This window comes from Saccopteryx bilineata, chromosome 1 (assembly GCF_036850765.1).
Source record: "Saccopteryx bilineata isolate mSacBil1 chromosome 1, mSacBil1_pri_phased_curated, whole genome shotgun sequence".
Lineage (NCBI taxonomy): Eukaryota > Metazoa > Chordata > Mammalia > Chiroptera > Emballonuridae > Saccopteryx > Saccopteryx bilineata.
Genome location: NC_089490.1, coordinates 215,779,151 through 215,797,135, shown reverse-complemented (window position 1 = coordinate 215,797,135; position 17,985 = coordinate 215,779,151). Strand labels below are relative to the sequence as shown.

The 17,985-nt window shown below is 47.5% G+C and overlaps 1 protein-coding gene across 5 annotated transcripts in view; it reads left to right on the top strand.

The window, feature by feature from the left end:
* Nucleotides 1-17,985, top strand: part of GNG4 (G protein subunit gamma 4) — a 50,892-nt gene that overhangs the window by 18,912 nt on the left and 13,995 nt on the right. For 2 of the 5 annotated variants that reach the window (XM_066253487.1, XM_066253490.1), the window contains 2 exons: nt 164-271; nt 6,099-6,205. In XM_066253487.1, coding sequence (XP_066109584.1) covers nt 202-271; nt 6,099-6,205 — 177 coding nt within the window. In that variant the 5' untranslated portion in view covers nt 164-201. Of the gene's footprint in view, nt 1-151; nt 272-6,098; nt 6,206-17,985 lie in introns of all 5 variants that reach the window. The other 3 variants (XM_066253491.1, XM_066253488.1, XM_066253492.1) reach the window with 3 other exon arrangements.

Sequence of the window (17,985 nt, the reverse complement as noted above, 5' to 3'; positions counted from 1 at the left end):
GGGCAGAGGTCTGGCTAGAGCTGGGGCGGTGATTGGGAGAGGGGCATGCAGGTCTAGGAGGCCTCTCGGGCGCAGCTCAGGGTGGGCACCATGGGAGCTGGAGCTGTCTGCGGACACCTGGCTGGTGCCGCACCTGTCAGCTCATCTCTAGTTGTGATTTCAGAGCCTCAGAGCAGGAGCCCTGACCCAGCCTCTCGTCTGATGACTTTCAGCTGCTGCTACCACCAGCCTGTCTCCTGCCCAGGTCTGTCACTGTGCCACATCTCAGCAGGTAAGAAAGTGATAAATTCCATCTAAGAGTTCCCTCTGGAGAGCAGATGTCCAGTGGTAACATGTGGGCCTGGGGTAAGGCTGGGTGTCAGGGTCCTTCATGTGTGGCCAGGTGCTCACATCATCACTTTCTTCTTCCAGCAGTTGTCACCATCCTTCCCCCCTCCCACATTCCATAGCAGACAGGGACCTTTATGAAGCCTATTTCACAAATTGCCCTCCACCTCACATTATCCCTGTGGGTGGATGTTCCCCCTGTTGGGGCAGCAGGGGGAAGAAGACCAAGCCATCTCCAGGGGTGCAGGGCCTCAGTTGGGAATCCAATCTCTGTGCTCCCTTAAGGAAAAAAGCTGCTCCCTGTTCAGCTTATGTGACCAAGGGGACGTCAGTCAACACCTCATACCCACCCTTCCATCTAAGCTGGTCGGTCCCTTTAGGCCAAGCAACTGTGCTCACCAGATGAAACTTATCTGTGGCTTGTGGAGCTAAATCAAGTTAAGAAGGAAAGCTGAAAGGGCACAATGACATCCACTCATCCAGAAATTCCAAACACTGTTCCAAATCATATCAGATCAATGGTACTGGGGGTCTACCCACCCTGCATGCCACCCCAACTCTGTTTACTGAGTTGTGCACAAGGAACAGCCCATCAGAACCTCCCATTGGACCTGTTTGTGTGTGATTGAGTAGGCCAAGGACAAGGAGCTGTCTGGCCACAGCAGTGACAGAGCCTTGTCCCTTCTGCCTCATTTCTAAAAACCTGTGAGTCGAGTTAGTAGTGCAGCTGTAGCCAGGTGCACGTTTAGCTCTATTCCGTCCCCACTCTGTCCCCACTGTTGTTTTTCTTCTTGGGTCAAGGTAGGGGGTAGATACTCAAATACACATATGGAGAGAGACACTCATCGTTCACACAGGGGTGTGCATCCGGATAAAGGAGGACTGCGTCTGTTATTTGAGGGGAATGAATAACAGGTGTCTGGCCAGGTGGACAGAGACTCAAGACCCCTCCTATGGGGTCACATCTTTCAAGACTTGGTTGTTTTTAACTCCAGTTGGCAAATTCATTCCCCCCTCCCCTGCCAGCTATCTTACTGGGTTACCTTGCTGACTGACCCCAGGGGACGGGGGCCTCCCTGCTACCTCACTCAACTCAGGCATGGTTAGGGTCACTTGAGGTGGGTCTGTCCTAGGGGAACAGGACAGACCAAGTGTGGGGGTAAAATCCTGTTTCTGTCCTGAGGTCCCCTGGGCAAGGAGGGGTGGCCTGGCAGGTGGCAGCATTGGCCAAACGCTCCCACTTGAGAGCTCTGCGGTGGCAGACGTCAGCTACTGCGTCTCCCTGAACATGTTCCCACATTTGAAAGTTAAGGGGATTGGAGCCCTGGGCAGATGACTCGGTTGGTTAGAGTGCTGTCCCAAAGTGCAGAGGTTGTCAGTTCAATCCCCTATCTGGGCACAGGAACAGAGCTATGTTCCTGTCTGTCTGTCTGTCTCTCTCTGTCTCCCTTCCTCTCTTTATAAAATCAAAAAAATAAAATAAAATGAATATTTTTTTAAAAAAATTAAGAGGTTTGGAGATGGACCTTTAAGTTCCCTTCTAGTCATAACACTTGGTGATTTGGAACCTGGCTACTCAGTGTGTGGGTCATGGCAGCACTAGCAACTGGGACCAATTAGAAATGCAAACTTGGGACCAGACCACAGCCCACTCAGTAGGAATCTGCATGTCATCAAGGTTCCATGAACAATTTAAAAAGGATTGTACATGGGACACCATGCAAAGTGATTTGGTGACATGAGGGAACAGGAAAGTGGGACCAGTCACAGCCACATGGTCTCCACCTCTGGTACCTGCCAGAGTCACCTGATGAGGTTGAAATGCAGTTGCCCAGGTGAGTGGGTCACAGGCAGGCTCCCAGCACATGTGCTATGAGACACCTTGTACATGGAGAGCGCTAACACGCACACGTGACATAGCACACAGCCACTGCTGGCCAGAGTGACATCTGTAAATGAGGTCAGCAGGCTTAGAGCAGGAGCGGAGGGGTGAGACGGGCAGACCCTTTGTCTCCTGTCTCCTGTACCAGGAATGTGCCTCCCATTGGATGTTCTGCGTCATCACAGTTACTTCCTTAGGGACCCTTCCACCACAAGTTATCTCTCTGCCTCCTTCCTGAGCTAGAGTGGAAATTAGGAGGGTTTCTGCTTTATGGTGGTGGCTTTTTTAAATTTTATTATTAAATATAAAATAATATTATTATTTTTTACAGAGACAGAGTCAGAAAGAGGGATAGATAGGGATAGACAGACAGGAACAGAGAGATGAGAAGCATCAATCATTAGTTTTTTGTTGCGCATTGCGACACCTTAGTTGTTCATTGATTGCTTTCTCATATGTGCCTTGACTGCGGGTCTTCAGCAGACCAAGTAACTCCTTGCTTGAGCCAGTGATCTTGGGTCCAAGCTGGTGAGCTTTGCTCAAACCAGATGAGCCCGCGCTCAAGCTGGCAACCTTGGGGGTCTCGAACCTGGGTCCTCGGCATCCCAGTCTGACACTCTATCCACTGCGCCACTGCCTGATCAGGCTGTGGTGGTGGCTTTTTAAGGTTATGAAGAAGATATGAATGTGCAGAGGAGAAGGCATGGGGAAAAGTAGGGTGACTCAGAGACAGAGCCATCAGGAGGGGACGGTCCTCCCATGTAAAGAATGAGCCCAGCTGGGTAGAATATATCCTCAGGGCCTGAAGCAGAGCATCCGGATCCATCTTCAGTGAGGCCCCGGATCAGTATCTCACGAGTGTCCTGACACTGCTGTGGGTCAGTCCCCCCAGCGGTTAGTCTGACCAGACTCAATCAGGCAGTTGCTGAGGCCGGGACTCCCCTCTTGTGCCTCCACTATGGAGAAAACTCTCTTTTGCAAGTCCCCTGCACACTCCCTGCGCGACCCTTTGGTAAGACATGCTCCTGCGCTCTGGCCCAGCTGCAGGGAGGCGGAGGTGAGAGTACGGCATTTCAGCCCCTGGAGTGGCAGGTGGCCCTGCTGGCTGGGACCAGCGTCAGGGGAAGCCAGCGGCAACAGGCCCTGGTGCGGTGGAGCGGCCACTGCACTGAGTGGGGACAAGGGTGTGGTGGGTGTGGGAAGCAGGGGGGCAGGAACAGGGGCTGAGGAGGCTCTGCCCTAGTGGCCATCTCTCTGTTCCATGGAAGTTATGACAGAGGTGGTGAGAAACACTAAGACTGAAGACTGAGCCTGTCTGGAAGGAAAAGGAGATCACCATCAGTGGAGGAGATGGCCTGGCCACTTTGAGGACCTGCAAAGGCTGGACTGTGACTGATGGCACCAGCCACAACATTGGGGAGTTTTTCTAGCCATGCTTAGTGTCCTTCAGTGTAAGCAGAGGGGGGACAGAGTTGGATGACATAGGTCAGGTTTTAGGGACAAAGGCAAGAAAACAGGTCTTGGAGTGTGTGATGGCAGTCTTGGATCCTGTCATTTAGCTGCCTGTGGAGGTGATCAGAGCCTGGAAAGGCTGTAACAGATGACAGCATGGAGGGACACATTGTTTGCAGGCTGAAGAGCAAGGTCCAGGGCAGAAGTCAGAGGGCAATGGCCCAGCCCAGTTGTGGTCTAGAGGGGACAGGTAGTGGGGACAAGGGGATGGAGGGCTAACAGAGAGGATGTGAGACAGATGAGAGTCCAAGGGTCTCACTCGCAGGTGCTGGGGCCCCGCCCCCACCTGGACGAACAGGAGCGCAAGGCTCAGCAGAATGTTCAGCAGGTTCCCTGGGTGTCAGAGGTGGTGCAGCTTCTCTTTAACAGCGAAAGGGAGGAAGCTGAGGAGGGGCCGGGGTCTGACAGGGCTCTTGTCCCACTGGTAACATTTTCTCCATACTTACACCATACTCACACCCACCCACACTTACACACATTCACACCCACATACACTCACACACCCTCTCACACTCATACTCATGCTGTCATGCACACCTGCCTTCTCACATGTGCGCTTATACACACTCAACGCAGAGCAGAGCCCGCTTCTCTCTGCCCTTCCCCTCTATCTGCCTCTTCTTCATTCCTGCTGGGCATGGGTCAGCTTCCTTTCTAGCCATCCTTGTGGCCTCTGACCTCCCTACCTCCTGGAAGCCCAGAGTCGTGAGGGGGGGAAGAGAAGAGTAGATTCTGGAATGGGGGAGGGCCAGGATCTGAGGCAATGATTTGAGGGTCCCTTTTTTTTTTTTTAATTTTTCTGAAGTTGGAAACGGGGAGGCAGTCAGACAGACTCCCACATGCGCCTGACCGGGATCCACCCAGCATGCCCACCAGGAGGTGATGCTCTGCCCATCTTTTGCAACCAGAGCCATTCTAGCACCTGAGGCAGAGGCCATAGAGCCATCCTCAGCGCCTGGGGCCAACTTTGCTCCAATGGAGCCTTGGCTGCGGGAGGGGAAGAGAGAGACAGAAAGGAAGGAGAGGGGGAGGGGTGGAGAAGCAGATGGGCGCTTCTCCTGTGTGCCCTGACCAGGAATCGAACCTGGGACTCCTGCACGCCAGGCCAACGCTCTATCACTGAGCCAACCGGCCAGGGCCTTGAGGGTCCCTTTTAACTTACATCAGGCTGCGGAGGGCTAGAACGAGATTGTGTGTCCTCCCTCCTTTTGCATGGACACACATGACACACCCCTTCACAGAGGACAATTTCACAGGTCCACACAGGGACACAGACCTGGACTCACAAGCACATCACTAGAGTGAGGGGGGGTACCTGCTCCCCCAATCTCAAACCCCCAGCTCCTCATAATGCTCCTCTTCCTATTGAGTCAAGCCCCAACCAGGATGGAAACATACCTGTTAAGCTCTGACTTACATGATCTATGTCTTATAATGAGAAACTTTTATCTTTTTAAAAATTGCCTGTGGACAAATGAAGCCACCACCACACTCATCTGGGCCAGAAAATTAGCACGCGTGGGAACAAACCCACAGTGTGTGGTCTGCACACCAGGACACTGGCTGAGCCTCCTCACACACACCCTCAGAAGTTGTCACCTACCTAACCCATCCCATGCTCTCAGGCTTGGACGACTCAACCTCCTCTGAGTTGTTTCCCATTTGATGGGCAGAAGCCTTTTTGTGAAGCAGTTAACATCTTAGTCATGTGGCACCATGACATGTCTTGTCAAAAACTTCTCTCTTCTAAAAAAGCAAATCTGTGCTTGGTGTGTGTGTGTGTGAACACACACATGCTGCTGTTTAAAAACAAACTCCCAACATAAGACTGTCAGCTTTTGGAATGCTAGCAAATTTTACATTAATAACAAAGCACTTGTGTTCATGGAGAATGTGTGCTCAGAACTGCAGGTTGCTGGGCAAGGCCACATGATGCAGGGCGGGCAGTTTTGAGTTCTGGGTCCACAAATTTTGACTATAGGACCTTTCACTGTTGACTTAATTCCTCTGACTTTTGAATTTTCTTTACATACAAAATGAACTTGGTATGTTTTGCCAACTTCATGAGCTGCTAGAGGAATGAATGACATTACTAGGAGAGCACTGTACAAATGACAAGGTATTACTTAGAGTTGTGGGGGCAGCAAAATGACGGGGACCATCTGGGAGCTGCTTTTCCCTCTCCTCAGGCCGAGTCTTTCCAAATATAAGCATTGTCACTGTGGTGGGGCTCTCCTTTTCTTACCCCAGGACAGTGTGCTCCCAAATACTCCAGCCGGGCAGACCAGCGGTGGGTGGCAGATGGGGGAGCCAAGGAGGGCTCAGTCTCCCTTTTGGGAAAGCAACACCTGAAGGCCTTTCTCTGTGGCTGTTTCAGGGCCGGGGATGAAGGAGGGCAGGTCCAATAACAGCACCACCAGCATCTCGCAGGCCCGCAAGGCTGTGGAGCAGCTCAAGATGGAAGCCTGCATGGACCGGGTGAAGGTAAGCCCCGCCAGCTCTGTCCTGTGCCACACGCACCCACAGCAGGCCTCTCATGTCCCAGGGAGTCTGTATGTCACGCAGCAGAGTATCCAGCCAAGCTTGGTGGCTGTAACATTCACAAACGAGAGTTTGCTTCAGCGTCCCACCGTGCCCACAGATCCAAGTGATGCATAGTGCAAGAGCTCGAGAAATAGGCTCAGTCCTGCGGCTCTGTGTAGCTCTGTTGTCATGCCAATAAGTGAGAAAGAGTTTGACAATGAGATCAATCATAGTTTTCCTGCCTGATCCAGTGTCTGAGGTTAGACAACACTGGGTATTTTGACAGGTACTTTTAGGAGTAAAGCACAGAGCCATGCACTGTGTTTGTCCAAAGTTCCTTCGGGGAAAGTGCAGGTGCCAGCCACCTTCCACCGAGACTGTCTCACTGGTGAGCATAGGTCCCTATAGGCTGAAAAGTCAGGTAAAGCTACCTCTTCTGCAGATTCCACCTGGAAGCAGGCCAGAGGCTCTGAGGTGCTGTTTAGATTCATTGACTTTAATGGAGCCTGGTCACCAGTAAACCTAAGTCTACTGATTCTGTGGTCTGTGGACACAAAATCAAGGGCTTACCCAGCCATCTGAGATTCAAAACAGACTCCACAGGGCTCTGTGGATGACTCCTGAAGGCTCTGTGCTGGAGATGCTCCTCACCAAGGCCTCCCTTCATGCTCCATTTATGGCCAGAGAGCCAGCTTTCAAGTCCACACTGTCCCAGGGGGCAGGAGTGTACACAGAAAATGACATGACGATGGAGCCATTAAGGAAGGGACAAAGTGAGAATCCATGTTGTACAGCCATCACCACCATCTGTCTCTAGACCTTGTTCATTATTCCAGAAACAAATTCTTTTTTTTTTTTTTGTATTTTTCTGAAGTTGGAAACGGGGAGAGATAGCCAGACAGACTCCCGCATGCGCCCGACCGGGATCCACCCGGCACGCCCACCAGGGGCGAAGTTCTGCCCCTCCGGGCGTCGCTCTGCCGTGACCAGAGCCACTCTAGTGCCTGGGGCAGAGGCCAAGGAGCCACCCCCAGCGCCCGGGCCATCTTTGCTCCAATGGAGACTCGGCTGCGGGAGGGGAAGAGAGAGACAGAGAGGAAGGAGGGGGTGGGGGGGTGGAGAAGCAAATGGGCGCTTCTCCTATGTGCCCTGGCCGGGAATTGAACCCGGGTCCCCCGCACGCCAGGCCGACGCTCTACCGCTGAGCCAACCGGCCAGGGCCAAAAACAAATTCTTACTACACACAAACTTCCATTCCTCTCCCCAGCCCCTGACAACCACTACTGTACTCTCTGTCTCTATGAATTTGCCTGTTCTAGGTACCTCATTCATAGCGTTTGTCCTTTATTGTCTGGCTTATTTCACCTGGCATATGTCTTTCAGGATTCACCCATGTTATAGCAGGTATCAGAATTTTATTTCTTCTTATGACTGAATAACACTCCATTGAATGGATGCAGTGCATTTATTTATCTGTTCATCTGTTGATGGGCTCTGGCTTGTCTTTACCTTCTGGCTGTTGTGAATGGTGCTGCTGTGAACATGGATGTGCAGGTGCTTGAGTCCCAGCTTTCACTTCTTTGGGGTGTTGCCCAGCAGTGTGGAATTGCTGGACCACACAGGAAGTCTAGGTTCAGCTTTTTGAGGAACTGCCAGACCAGTTTCCATAGAGACCACGGCATTTTACTTCTCCCCAACGATGCCCAAGGGTTTGTTTCTCTATATCTTCACCAACATTTGTTATTTTCCTTTTGTTTTACATTATAGTCACCCTAGTGGGTGTGAGGTTCACACAGGGTTTTAGGCACCGGACACCCCTTGCTTCAGGACTCTGTGGCTTTGGTGGGAAATCTACTTGGTGCAAATTTTGACCCAGAAAAATGGTGTTTTCTTGTCAACTAGCCAGACAATAAAGATGGGGTGCAGAAAGAGAGGGAGCTGCCAAAGAAACACCACACTGACCCTGCCAAGGACCTTGCGGAGCAGAGTCACCAGGGAGAGGAAGCAGACTTTCTAGGCTGGTGAGAGGTCGCTGCAGGGGAGGGAGAAGGAGAAGGAGCCTGCACGGTGGGTGAAGAGCAGAGGGAAACCTCAAGTCAGCTAGGAGGAGAGGAGCCGTCACTGGGACTGACAGAGGCCAGGTCCAGATGCAGGGAAAAGAGGACAGTCTGACTGAGCCTGCAGAAGTGGGCTGTGCCCTGGGCCCTGCACAGGGGGCTGAGTTGCAGGGTAACAGCTGGAGGCTTTGAGAGAAATTGCTGCAATTAGTCCCACAGAGCTGGCGCCCAGGTGGGAGCGCCACAGGTGGGGACCCAAGGACAGCTCAGCAAGGGCAGGTATCTGCACAGAAGCAAAAAGGAGTGCCATGGCCAGTGTGTGGCCAACTGCAGAGCCCTCCCCCCTGGGCTTTGTGTCTAACAGGGAGGGGGAGAGAAAAGACATTCAGAGCTCACAGGAATGAAAGAGAGGTCTGTTAATGGGGAGTGAGGGAAAAGATAATGGCATTAAAGCAGTCGTTTGGGTTGCAAAGGTCATAAAAAGTATGGTTCAGAGAGGTCTGGGCAGTTCGTGGAGGAAAAAATGTAGTTAAAATACCACTATCATCTTGAGGTCCTGTTTGTCCCCCCAAAACATTGTTTGCACAAATGCGCCTGTGCCAATGTAGACTTTGTTCCAGAGTCTGAAGGACAGGAGGGGGGGAGCGGGAGGGGGCCTGGGCAGCACATGAACATAGGCAGGCTCAGAAACCTCTACACTCAACCTCAGCGCCCCCCCAGCACTCCAACCCTCACCAGTTCAATGTTTGAGCACCTTCCCCCACTCAGCCCTCTCCCTAAGGGCCCACCCACTCCCCTCCACACCCCAATGCCCAACCACCCTCCTCTATCCTGCCTGGAAGCTCAGGGGGCATTTCCCAGCAAAGGTGGGTGTTCCCCTTTGAGAACCATTTTAGCTGCTAAGAAGTGTGAATGTTCTCCGTGTTACCATAAGCACAATGAAGACTCAACATAGCACATGTATGCTTTCCAAAAGCAAAGTGTTAGAAGATAATGCTCAGGATCCTAAAAAAGAAAAGAAATAAAAGTTCGTAAAAGATTACTATTTTGGAAAGGGAAAGAATAGTCACAGCCTTATTCATTAGAACGTGGTTCTCAAACTTTTTGAAGTCCAGGCGCATTTAAAATCCTACAAATAATTGTAGGTGCACTATATACAAATTTCTGAGAAATGTTATAATAATTAAGTCAGATATTAAAGAAAAAAATGTAAAGTCCAAGCGTGCTTTTATGGTAATTAAACAAAATAAATATGACAAAATTAAATTTATTCTGACATTAAAAAACATTTTTATGTTACATTTTTTGAGTTATACTTTTTAGAATTCATAAAAAAAGGGGTTAAAAGCCAAAAAAAAACCCAAAAAAGTTATCTTTGTATATATATAGATACATTCTTAGTAAGATTTAGTAAATTCGGCAGGTCCTGGCGGGAATGTGTAAGTTTTTTCATTCTTGTGTTTATGAGAAACATGAGCCTGACGTGTCCTAGTGATTTCTTCAGTGTTTGGGCATATATCTGAAAGGCAAACTCTCATTTCCTTGTCAATACATTGAAGAATTCCTCTCTTTTTACTCTTAATTGTGTTGAGTGCAGAAAACCCCCACCATACATATCATCTTAACTTGACGCCAAACAAAGGATAAAAGAAACTTGCCTCCAGTCTTTCTGGGGAACATGGGGGGTAGTGTAAACAATCCAGCACCAAAGCTTAACAGCCTTTTGTAACCTAATCAGGCACGTGATGTGGGGGGTTAGGCAGACTGTCAGCTTACAGCCAATTCCCCACACCTCTGTCCCCCAAAAATATAAACTCCAAAAACCCTATTGGTTTTTTAGTCCCCAACAGGCACATATTTCTCTGGAATACCATAGGGCGCACCTGGAAATCATCTAGGGCACACACTTTGAGAACCACTGCATTAGGGACTCTAGTGATATGCAATTCTACCAGGAAAGTACATACATACATGACATACATGACATCGTCATCAAGTCAGGAGAATTTGTTGAGCTATCATGGCAGATACAAGCAACAGATAGGAGGCTTAAATGGAGAAGAGGGACTCCCATGCCAGCCTGCAACCTGAGAGAGTTTAACTGCAGGGCAGATGCCCGCAGGGGAGGCCCAGAACTGGGGCAGGCCAGGACACAGGCTCTAGTAGGACCTCTGAGAGCCGCCTCTCTGTTTGGACTCCCTTAGGGTGCCTGGTTCTCCTGCCCGAAAGGAAAGGAGAGTTCCTGATGGGCCAATCCCTGTGAGCTCTGGACATGAATGGACACATTAAGCAAACCAGTAGCTCTCAGCCAGAGACCTGGAAGCAGCTGCCAGACTTGCTGAGGAGAATTGGCCAAGCAACATCATGGCCAGCCCTCTTGTTTGCCTGCTTGTGGAGGCTACTCAAATATCTGTAGAATGTGCTATCAGTTCATAAAGGGGCTGCCATTAGGCTGAGACTGTGTCAGCACAGGCTGTGTTTGCTGACTGGCTGCTAGACCCAACTGTTCTTGATCAGCCTGCATTCTGTAGACAACTAAAATCCAAGGCAGGGAGAGGTTGAGTGGTGCATGTGCTAACAGAGAGCCTGGGGCTGCAGGAGTGGACGTTGAGGAGGGAGACTGGTCATAACAGGTAGAACACAAGGAAAAAGTGGGATGTCATGAAAATCATAACAGTTCACACTCCTCCATAAAGTTAAGAAAATTTTGAAAAAAACATTTGAAAAGGGGAAATAGTTCTAGGGGACGAAAAGGCATATTCCATGTACTCTTTGACACTGAGGTTTTATAATTTAGTGCTTCAAAGAAACGAGAATAATACATGATCAAAAAGTATTTTAGACAGGAAACAGAAGGACACAAAAGTTAAATTTAAAAGTGTTCAAGCTATATCTTATATATACTGTACTTACTCTGTTTAGATTGGGGTTTTTTTTGTTTTGTTTTTTGTATTTTTCTGAAGCTGGAAATGGGGAGAGACAGTCAGACAGACTCCCACATGCGCCCGACCGGGATACACCCAGCACACCCACCAGGGGCGACGCTCTGCCCACCAGGGGGCGATGCTCTGCCCCTCTGGGGCGTCACTCTGTTGTGACCAGAGCCACTCTAGCGCCTGAGGCAGAGGCCAAGGAGCCATCCCCAGCGCCCGGGCCATCTTTGCTCCAATGGAGCCTTGGCTGCGGGAGGGGAAGAGAGAGACAGAGAGGAAGGAGAGGGTGAGGGGTGGAGAAGCAGATGGGCGCTTCTCCTGTGTGCCCTGGCGGGGAATCGAGCCCGGAACTTCTGCACGCCAGGCCGATGCTCTACCACTGAGCCAACCGGCCAGGGCCTAGATTGTTTTCAGACCACAGAACTGAGTGAATTCAGTCCACAAGTGAGCACACAGTGTGCTCAGTGCTCGGAGGAGGAGGCGGGCTAAGACTGGGAGCTTTGGTCTGGGACTTTCATTCATGTTTTGAGAATATTGCGCCCTGGCCGGTTGGCTCAGTGGTGGAGTGTCGGCCTGGCGTGCAGGAGTCCCAGGTTCGATTCCCAGCCAGGGCACACAGGAGAAGCGCCCATCTGCTTCTCCACTCCTCCCCCTCTCCTTCCTCTCTGTCTCTCTCTTCCCCTCCCGCAGCCAAGGCTCCATTGGAGCAAAGTTGGCCCCAGGTGCTGAGGGTGGCTCTATGGCCTCTGCCTCAGGCACTAGAATGGCTCTGGTTGCAACAGAGCTATGCCCCAGATGGGCAGAGCATCGCCCTCTGGTGGGCATGCCGGGTGGATCCCGGTCGGGCGCATGTGGGAGTCTGTCTGACTGCCTCCCCGTTTCCAACTTCAGAAAAATACAAAAAATATATTTTTTTAAAAAAGAGAAAATATTGCTGTGTCTCTATTCATAAAAATGGCACTTATTTTAGAAAACTTTGGAAAACATACAAAAGTATAAAGAAGAAAATTTAAAGGATCTGTAACTAGTACATTTTCATATTCCATCTGTTTACATATTTTTCTTTTTATAAAATTGTGGTTATAATGTACATTTATTACTTTTTGTAAAATGACTTATCATTGAGCAGTGTATTGTGATTGTATATCCAGGTCAGTAAATACTCTCCTAAAATATCATTTTTAAATATCTCTTTACTCCATCATCTGATATACTATAATTTATTCAACTTGGACATTTTCATTATTTCCAATTTTTCAGTAAACAGTGAACGCATTGGTAGATAAAACTTGCACATGTCTTGTTTCTTTAGGATAAGTCCCTACACATTGAAAATTGCTTGGTCAAAGGATATATTCTGAAGTATTAGAATCAGAATCAAATTTCTCTGTGAAAAGTGATACCAGTTTATACTCTCATTAGCAATGTAAAGTATCTGTTCTCCAAACTCTTCCCTACACCAGTGGTCCCCAACCTTTTTTGGGCCACGGACCAGTTTAATGTCAGAAAATATTTTCATGGACCGGCCTTTAGGGTGGGATGGATAAATGTATCACGTGACCGAGACAAGCGTCAAGAGTGAGTCTTAGACAGATGTAACAGAGGGAATTTGGTCATTTTTTAAAAATAAAACACCGGCCTGACCAGGCGGTGGCGCAGTGGATAGAGCATCGGACTGGGATGCAGAGGACCCAGGTTCAGGAGCCCGAGGTCTCCAGCTTGAGCGCGGACTCATCTTATTTGAGCAAAGCTCACCAGCTTGGACCCAAGGTTGCTGGCTTGAGCAAGGGGTTACTCGGTCTGCTGAAGGCCCACAGTCAAGGCACATATGAGAAAGCAACCAATGAACAACTAAATTGCCACAATGAAAAACTGATGATTGATGCTTCTCATCTCTCTGCATTCCTGTCTGACTGTCCCTGTCTATCCCTCTTTCTGACTCTCGCTCTCTCTGTAAAAAAAAAATAATAATAAATAAATAAAAATAAAAAAACATTGTTCAGACTTAAATATAAATAAAACGGAAATAACGTAAGTTATTTATTCTTTCTCTGCGGACTGGTACCAAATGGCCCACAGACCGGTACCAGTCCGGGGGTTGGGGACCACTGCCCTACGCCATTCTTTAAGCCATATCAATTTGATGCATAACAGATTATGATTGTAGTAATAAGAATGAGCAACATTTATTATTTACTCTCTGCTGTTCTGAATAATTTATAGTGAATTTGCTCAATTTTCATAACAGTTCTATGAGTAGATGCTACTAACATTCCCACTTTACAGAGGAGGAAACTGAAGTCTGTGGAGATTAAGTATCTTGCCTGAGATTAGGCAGCTAGAAAGTGGTGGTAGCACAGGGATGGGAATCCTTGTAGTCTGGCTCCTGAGACCTCACTCTTTGTTTTTGTTTTTGTTTTTTTTGCATTTTTCTGAAGCTGGAAACAGGGAGAGACAGTCAGACAGACTCCCGCATGCGCCCGACCGGGATCCACCCGGCACGCCCACCAGGGGCGACGCTCTGCCCACCAGGGGGCGATGCTCTGCCCATCCTGGGCATCGCCATGTTGCGACCAGAGCCACTCTAGCGCCTGAGGCAGAGGCCACAGAGCCATCCCCAGTGCCCGGGTCATCTTTGCTCCAATGGAGCCTTGGCTGCGGGAGGGGAAGAGAGAGACAGAGAGGAAGGCGCGGTGGAGGGGTAGAGAAGCAAATGGGCGCTTCTCCTGTGTGCCCTGGCCGGGAATTGAACCCAGGTCCTCCGCACACTAGGCTGAGACCTCACTCTTAACCTTTGTGCCATACCTTTTCTCAATTGTTGATACCTCATTGATTTAACATGAATTTCACTGACTCTTATTGTGGTTAAACCAACTTCATGTGTTAAATTCTTCTTTTGTAAATTGCCTGTTCCTATCCTTGGTCTAATTTTCTACCATGGTACTTATCTTTTCCTTATTAATTTGTAAGAGTTTCTTGCATATTATATGTTATATTTTTCCATACACTAAAAAAAAAAAAAGAAAAAGGCAAAAAGAAAACAATAGAAGCAACACCAAGTATATTTATCTTAATAATAAGTACTGGCCATGGCCAGTTAGCTCAGTCAGAGCATCATCCCAAAATGGCAGGTTGTGGGTTCGATCCCTGGTCAGGGCACACACGAGAAGCAACCAGTGAATGCACAACTGAGTGGAACAACAAAGGAATGCTTCCCTTCCCCTCCCCTCTCTCTCCCTTCCTCTCTATCTCTCTAAAGAAAATAAATCAGTAAATTAAAAACTAAGCCCTGGCCAGATAGCTCAGTTAAAGCATCATCTGGAAGCACAGAGGTTGCTGGTTCAATCCCCAGTCAGGGCACATGCAGGAACAGATCAATATTCCTGTCTCTCTATTCCTGCCTCTTCTTTTTTTTTTTTTTTTTTGTATTTTTTTGTATTTTTGTATTTTTCGAAGCTGGAAACGGGGAGAGACAGTCAGACAGATTCCCGCATGCGCCCGACCGGGATCCACCTGGCACGCCCACCAGGGGCAACACTCTGCCCACCAGGGGCAACGCTCTGCCCACCAGGGGGCAATGCTCTGCCCCTCCGGGGCGTCGCTCTGCCGCAACTAGAGCCACTCTAGCGCCTGGGGCAGAGGCCAAGGAGCCATCCCCAGCGGCTGGGCCATCTTTGCTCCAATGGAGCCTCGCTGCGGGAGGGGAAGAGAGAGACAGAGAGGAAGGAGGGGGTGGGGGTGGAGAAGCAAATGGGCGCTTCCCCTATGTGCCCTGGCCGGGAATCGAACCCAGGTCCCCCACATGCCAGGCCAACGCTCTACCGCTGAGCCAACCGGCCAGGGCTCCTGCCTCTTCTTAAAGTAAATAAATAATAAGTGCTAAATGAAACAACTAATTTAGATTCTCAGATTTAATTTAAAATACAGAATATATTTTGCATTAGACATTAATTAAAGTGAGTCAGACTGAAAGTAATATGCAAACTCTATATGTGAAAGATTATAAAACTCATGAATGAAATCAAAGAGAGTCTAAATAAATGAAGAGATAGTCCATGTTTGTGGATAGGAGGACTCAATATTAGTAAGATGTCAGTTCTTCTCAAGTTGATCTATAGATTCAACACAATCCCAGTCAAAACCCCGGCAAGTTATCTTGTTCATATTGACAAAGTGATTCTTAAGTTTATATGAAAAGTGAAGCCCTGGCCAGATAGCTCAGTTGGTTAGAGCATCGGCCCAAAGCACAGAGGTTGCCGGTTCAATCCCTTGTCAGGGCACATATAGGAACAGATTGCTGTCTCTCTCTCTCTCCCTCCTTCTCTCTCCCTTCCTCTTTGGCTAAAAACAATAAATTTTTTTAAAAAGCCAAAAAACCACGATAGCCAACACAATATTGAAGGAGAAGACAAAGTTGGAAGACTGACTCTACTTGACTTCAAGACTTTCTATAAAGCTTCAGTGATCAAGACAGAGTGATATTGGCAAAAGGATAGACAGATTAATGGAATAGAATAGATAACTCCAAAATAGAGCCTCTGAATGTGGTTAGCTGGTCTTTGACAAAGGGGCAAAGACAAAACAATAGAGAATGGGTAGTCTTTTAACAAATGGTGTAGCTAGCTACACATCTATGTGTAAAAAAATAACAATCTAGACACAAATATTACACTCTTCACAAAATTAATTCAACTCATAGACCTAAATGTAAAAGACAAACTATAAAACTTCTGGAGAACATGGGAGAAAAGTCTAGGTCCCTGGTCTGCAAACTGCAGCTTGCGAGCCACATGCGGCTCTTTGGCCCCTTGAGTGTGGCTCTTCCACAAAACACCATGTGCAGGCACTACCTCGATAAGGAATGTACCTACCTATATAGTTTAAATTTAAAAAATTTGACTCTCAAAAGAAATTTCAATCGTTGTACTGTTGATATTTGGCTCTGTTGACTAATGAGTTTGCTGACCACTGGCCTAGGTGAACTTGGGTTTGGTGATGAATTTTTAGATATAACACCAAAATCACAAGCCATGAAAGAAAAAATTGATGATCTGGACTTTATTCAAATCAACACTGTATGAAAAGACAAGCCACAGACTAGGAGAAAGTCTTTGCAAACACATACTTGATAAAGGACTGATACCCAACATGTACAAAGAACTTTTAAAGCTCAATAATGAGAAAATAACCCCATTTTTAAAAAGGCTAAAGATCTGAACAGACACTTCACCAAAGGAGATAGAGATGTCAAAGAAGCAAATGGGACCATGCTTGACATCATATATCACTAGAGAATTACAAATTAAGACAACAATGAGCTACCACTACATACCCAATGGAATGGCAAAAAATCTAGAATACTGACAACACCAAATGTTGGTGAAGATGTGAAGCAACAGGAACTCTCATTAGTTATTGATGGGAATGCTAAATGGTATGGCCACTTTCAAAGGCAGTTTAGCAGTTTCTTACAAAGCTGAAGATAGTCTTACCATATGATACAATTATATCAAAAATACACAATGCAAAATGTGAGAAAATATCAGGAAAAATTGACAAGAGTCTAGTATGTCTTTCCCAGTCCTTGTTGGATAAACTAGACAAAAGTAAAATTATATATATATATTAGACCAACCTTATTAATTTTACTTATAAATATATGCTTATTTATCTTTTGTCTAGTATCATATATATATATATATATATATATATATATATATATATATATATAAAACTTTATCCAGAAACAACCGAAAACACTTCTATAAGCACCAGTCATGGAACACTTCAGTATATTCTAAACAGTAGAGATGATTCATGCCACATTCTTTGACCATTTGCCATGAAATCAATGGTGGGAAATAAAGTATCAGCCTGGGTAATTTTTTTAAAACTATCTCTTAGATAATGAAAGCAATTTTGATAATGCTGTATACAAATGTATAAAGCATGTATTTTTTTAAGATACTCAAAACATAAAAGGGCATGATAAAAGACTTGAAAAAGGACTGTGATACCTTGTTTTTGAATAGGCAGACTCAATGTTAAAAAAAGTCTCTTCACTTTAAATTAACATATAGATTTAGTACAAATCTAATCAAAATTTTACTTCTGTTTTTGAAGAAAGCAAACTTTAAATTATTCTAAAATTCAGTTAAATGAGTTAATGTGTGAGAGTATCCAGGAAGTTTTTTGTTTTTTAATCAGTATGGGTGTTTGATGAGGAAGATTTGTAGAATTTTACTCCCAGGTATGAAAATGTGTTATAAAATCATAGTGTTTAAAGATTTGTGACACGGCCCTGGCCGGTTGGCTCAGCGGTAGAGCGTCAGCCTGGCGTGCGGGGGACCCGGGTTCGATTCCCGGCCAGGGCACATAAGGAGAAGCGCCCATTTGCTTCTCCACCCCCACCCCCCTCCTTCCTCTCTGTCTCTCTCTTCCCCTCCCGCAGCCAAGGCTCCATTGGAGCAAAGATGGCCCGGGCGCTGGGGATGGCTCCTTGGCCTCTGCCCCAGGCGCTAGAGTGGCTCTGGTCGCGGCAGAGCGACCCCCCAGAGGGGCAAAGCACCACCCCCTGGTGGGCAGAGCATCGCCCCTGGTGGGCGTGCCGGGTGGATCCCGGTCAGGCGCATGCGGGAGTCTGTCTGACTGTCTCTCCCCATTTCCAGCTTCAGAAAAATACAAAAAAAAAAAAAAATTAAGATTTGTGACACTTCTTTAGCAATTAGACAGATCAGTGGAACAATATGGG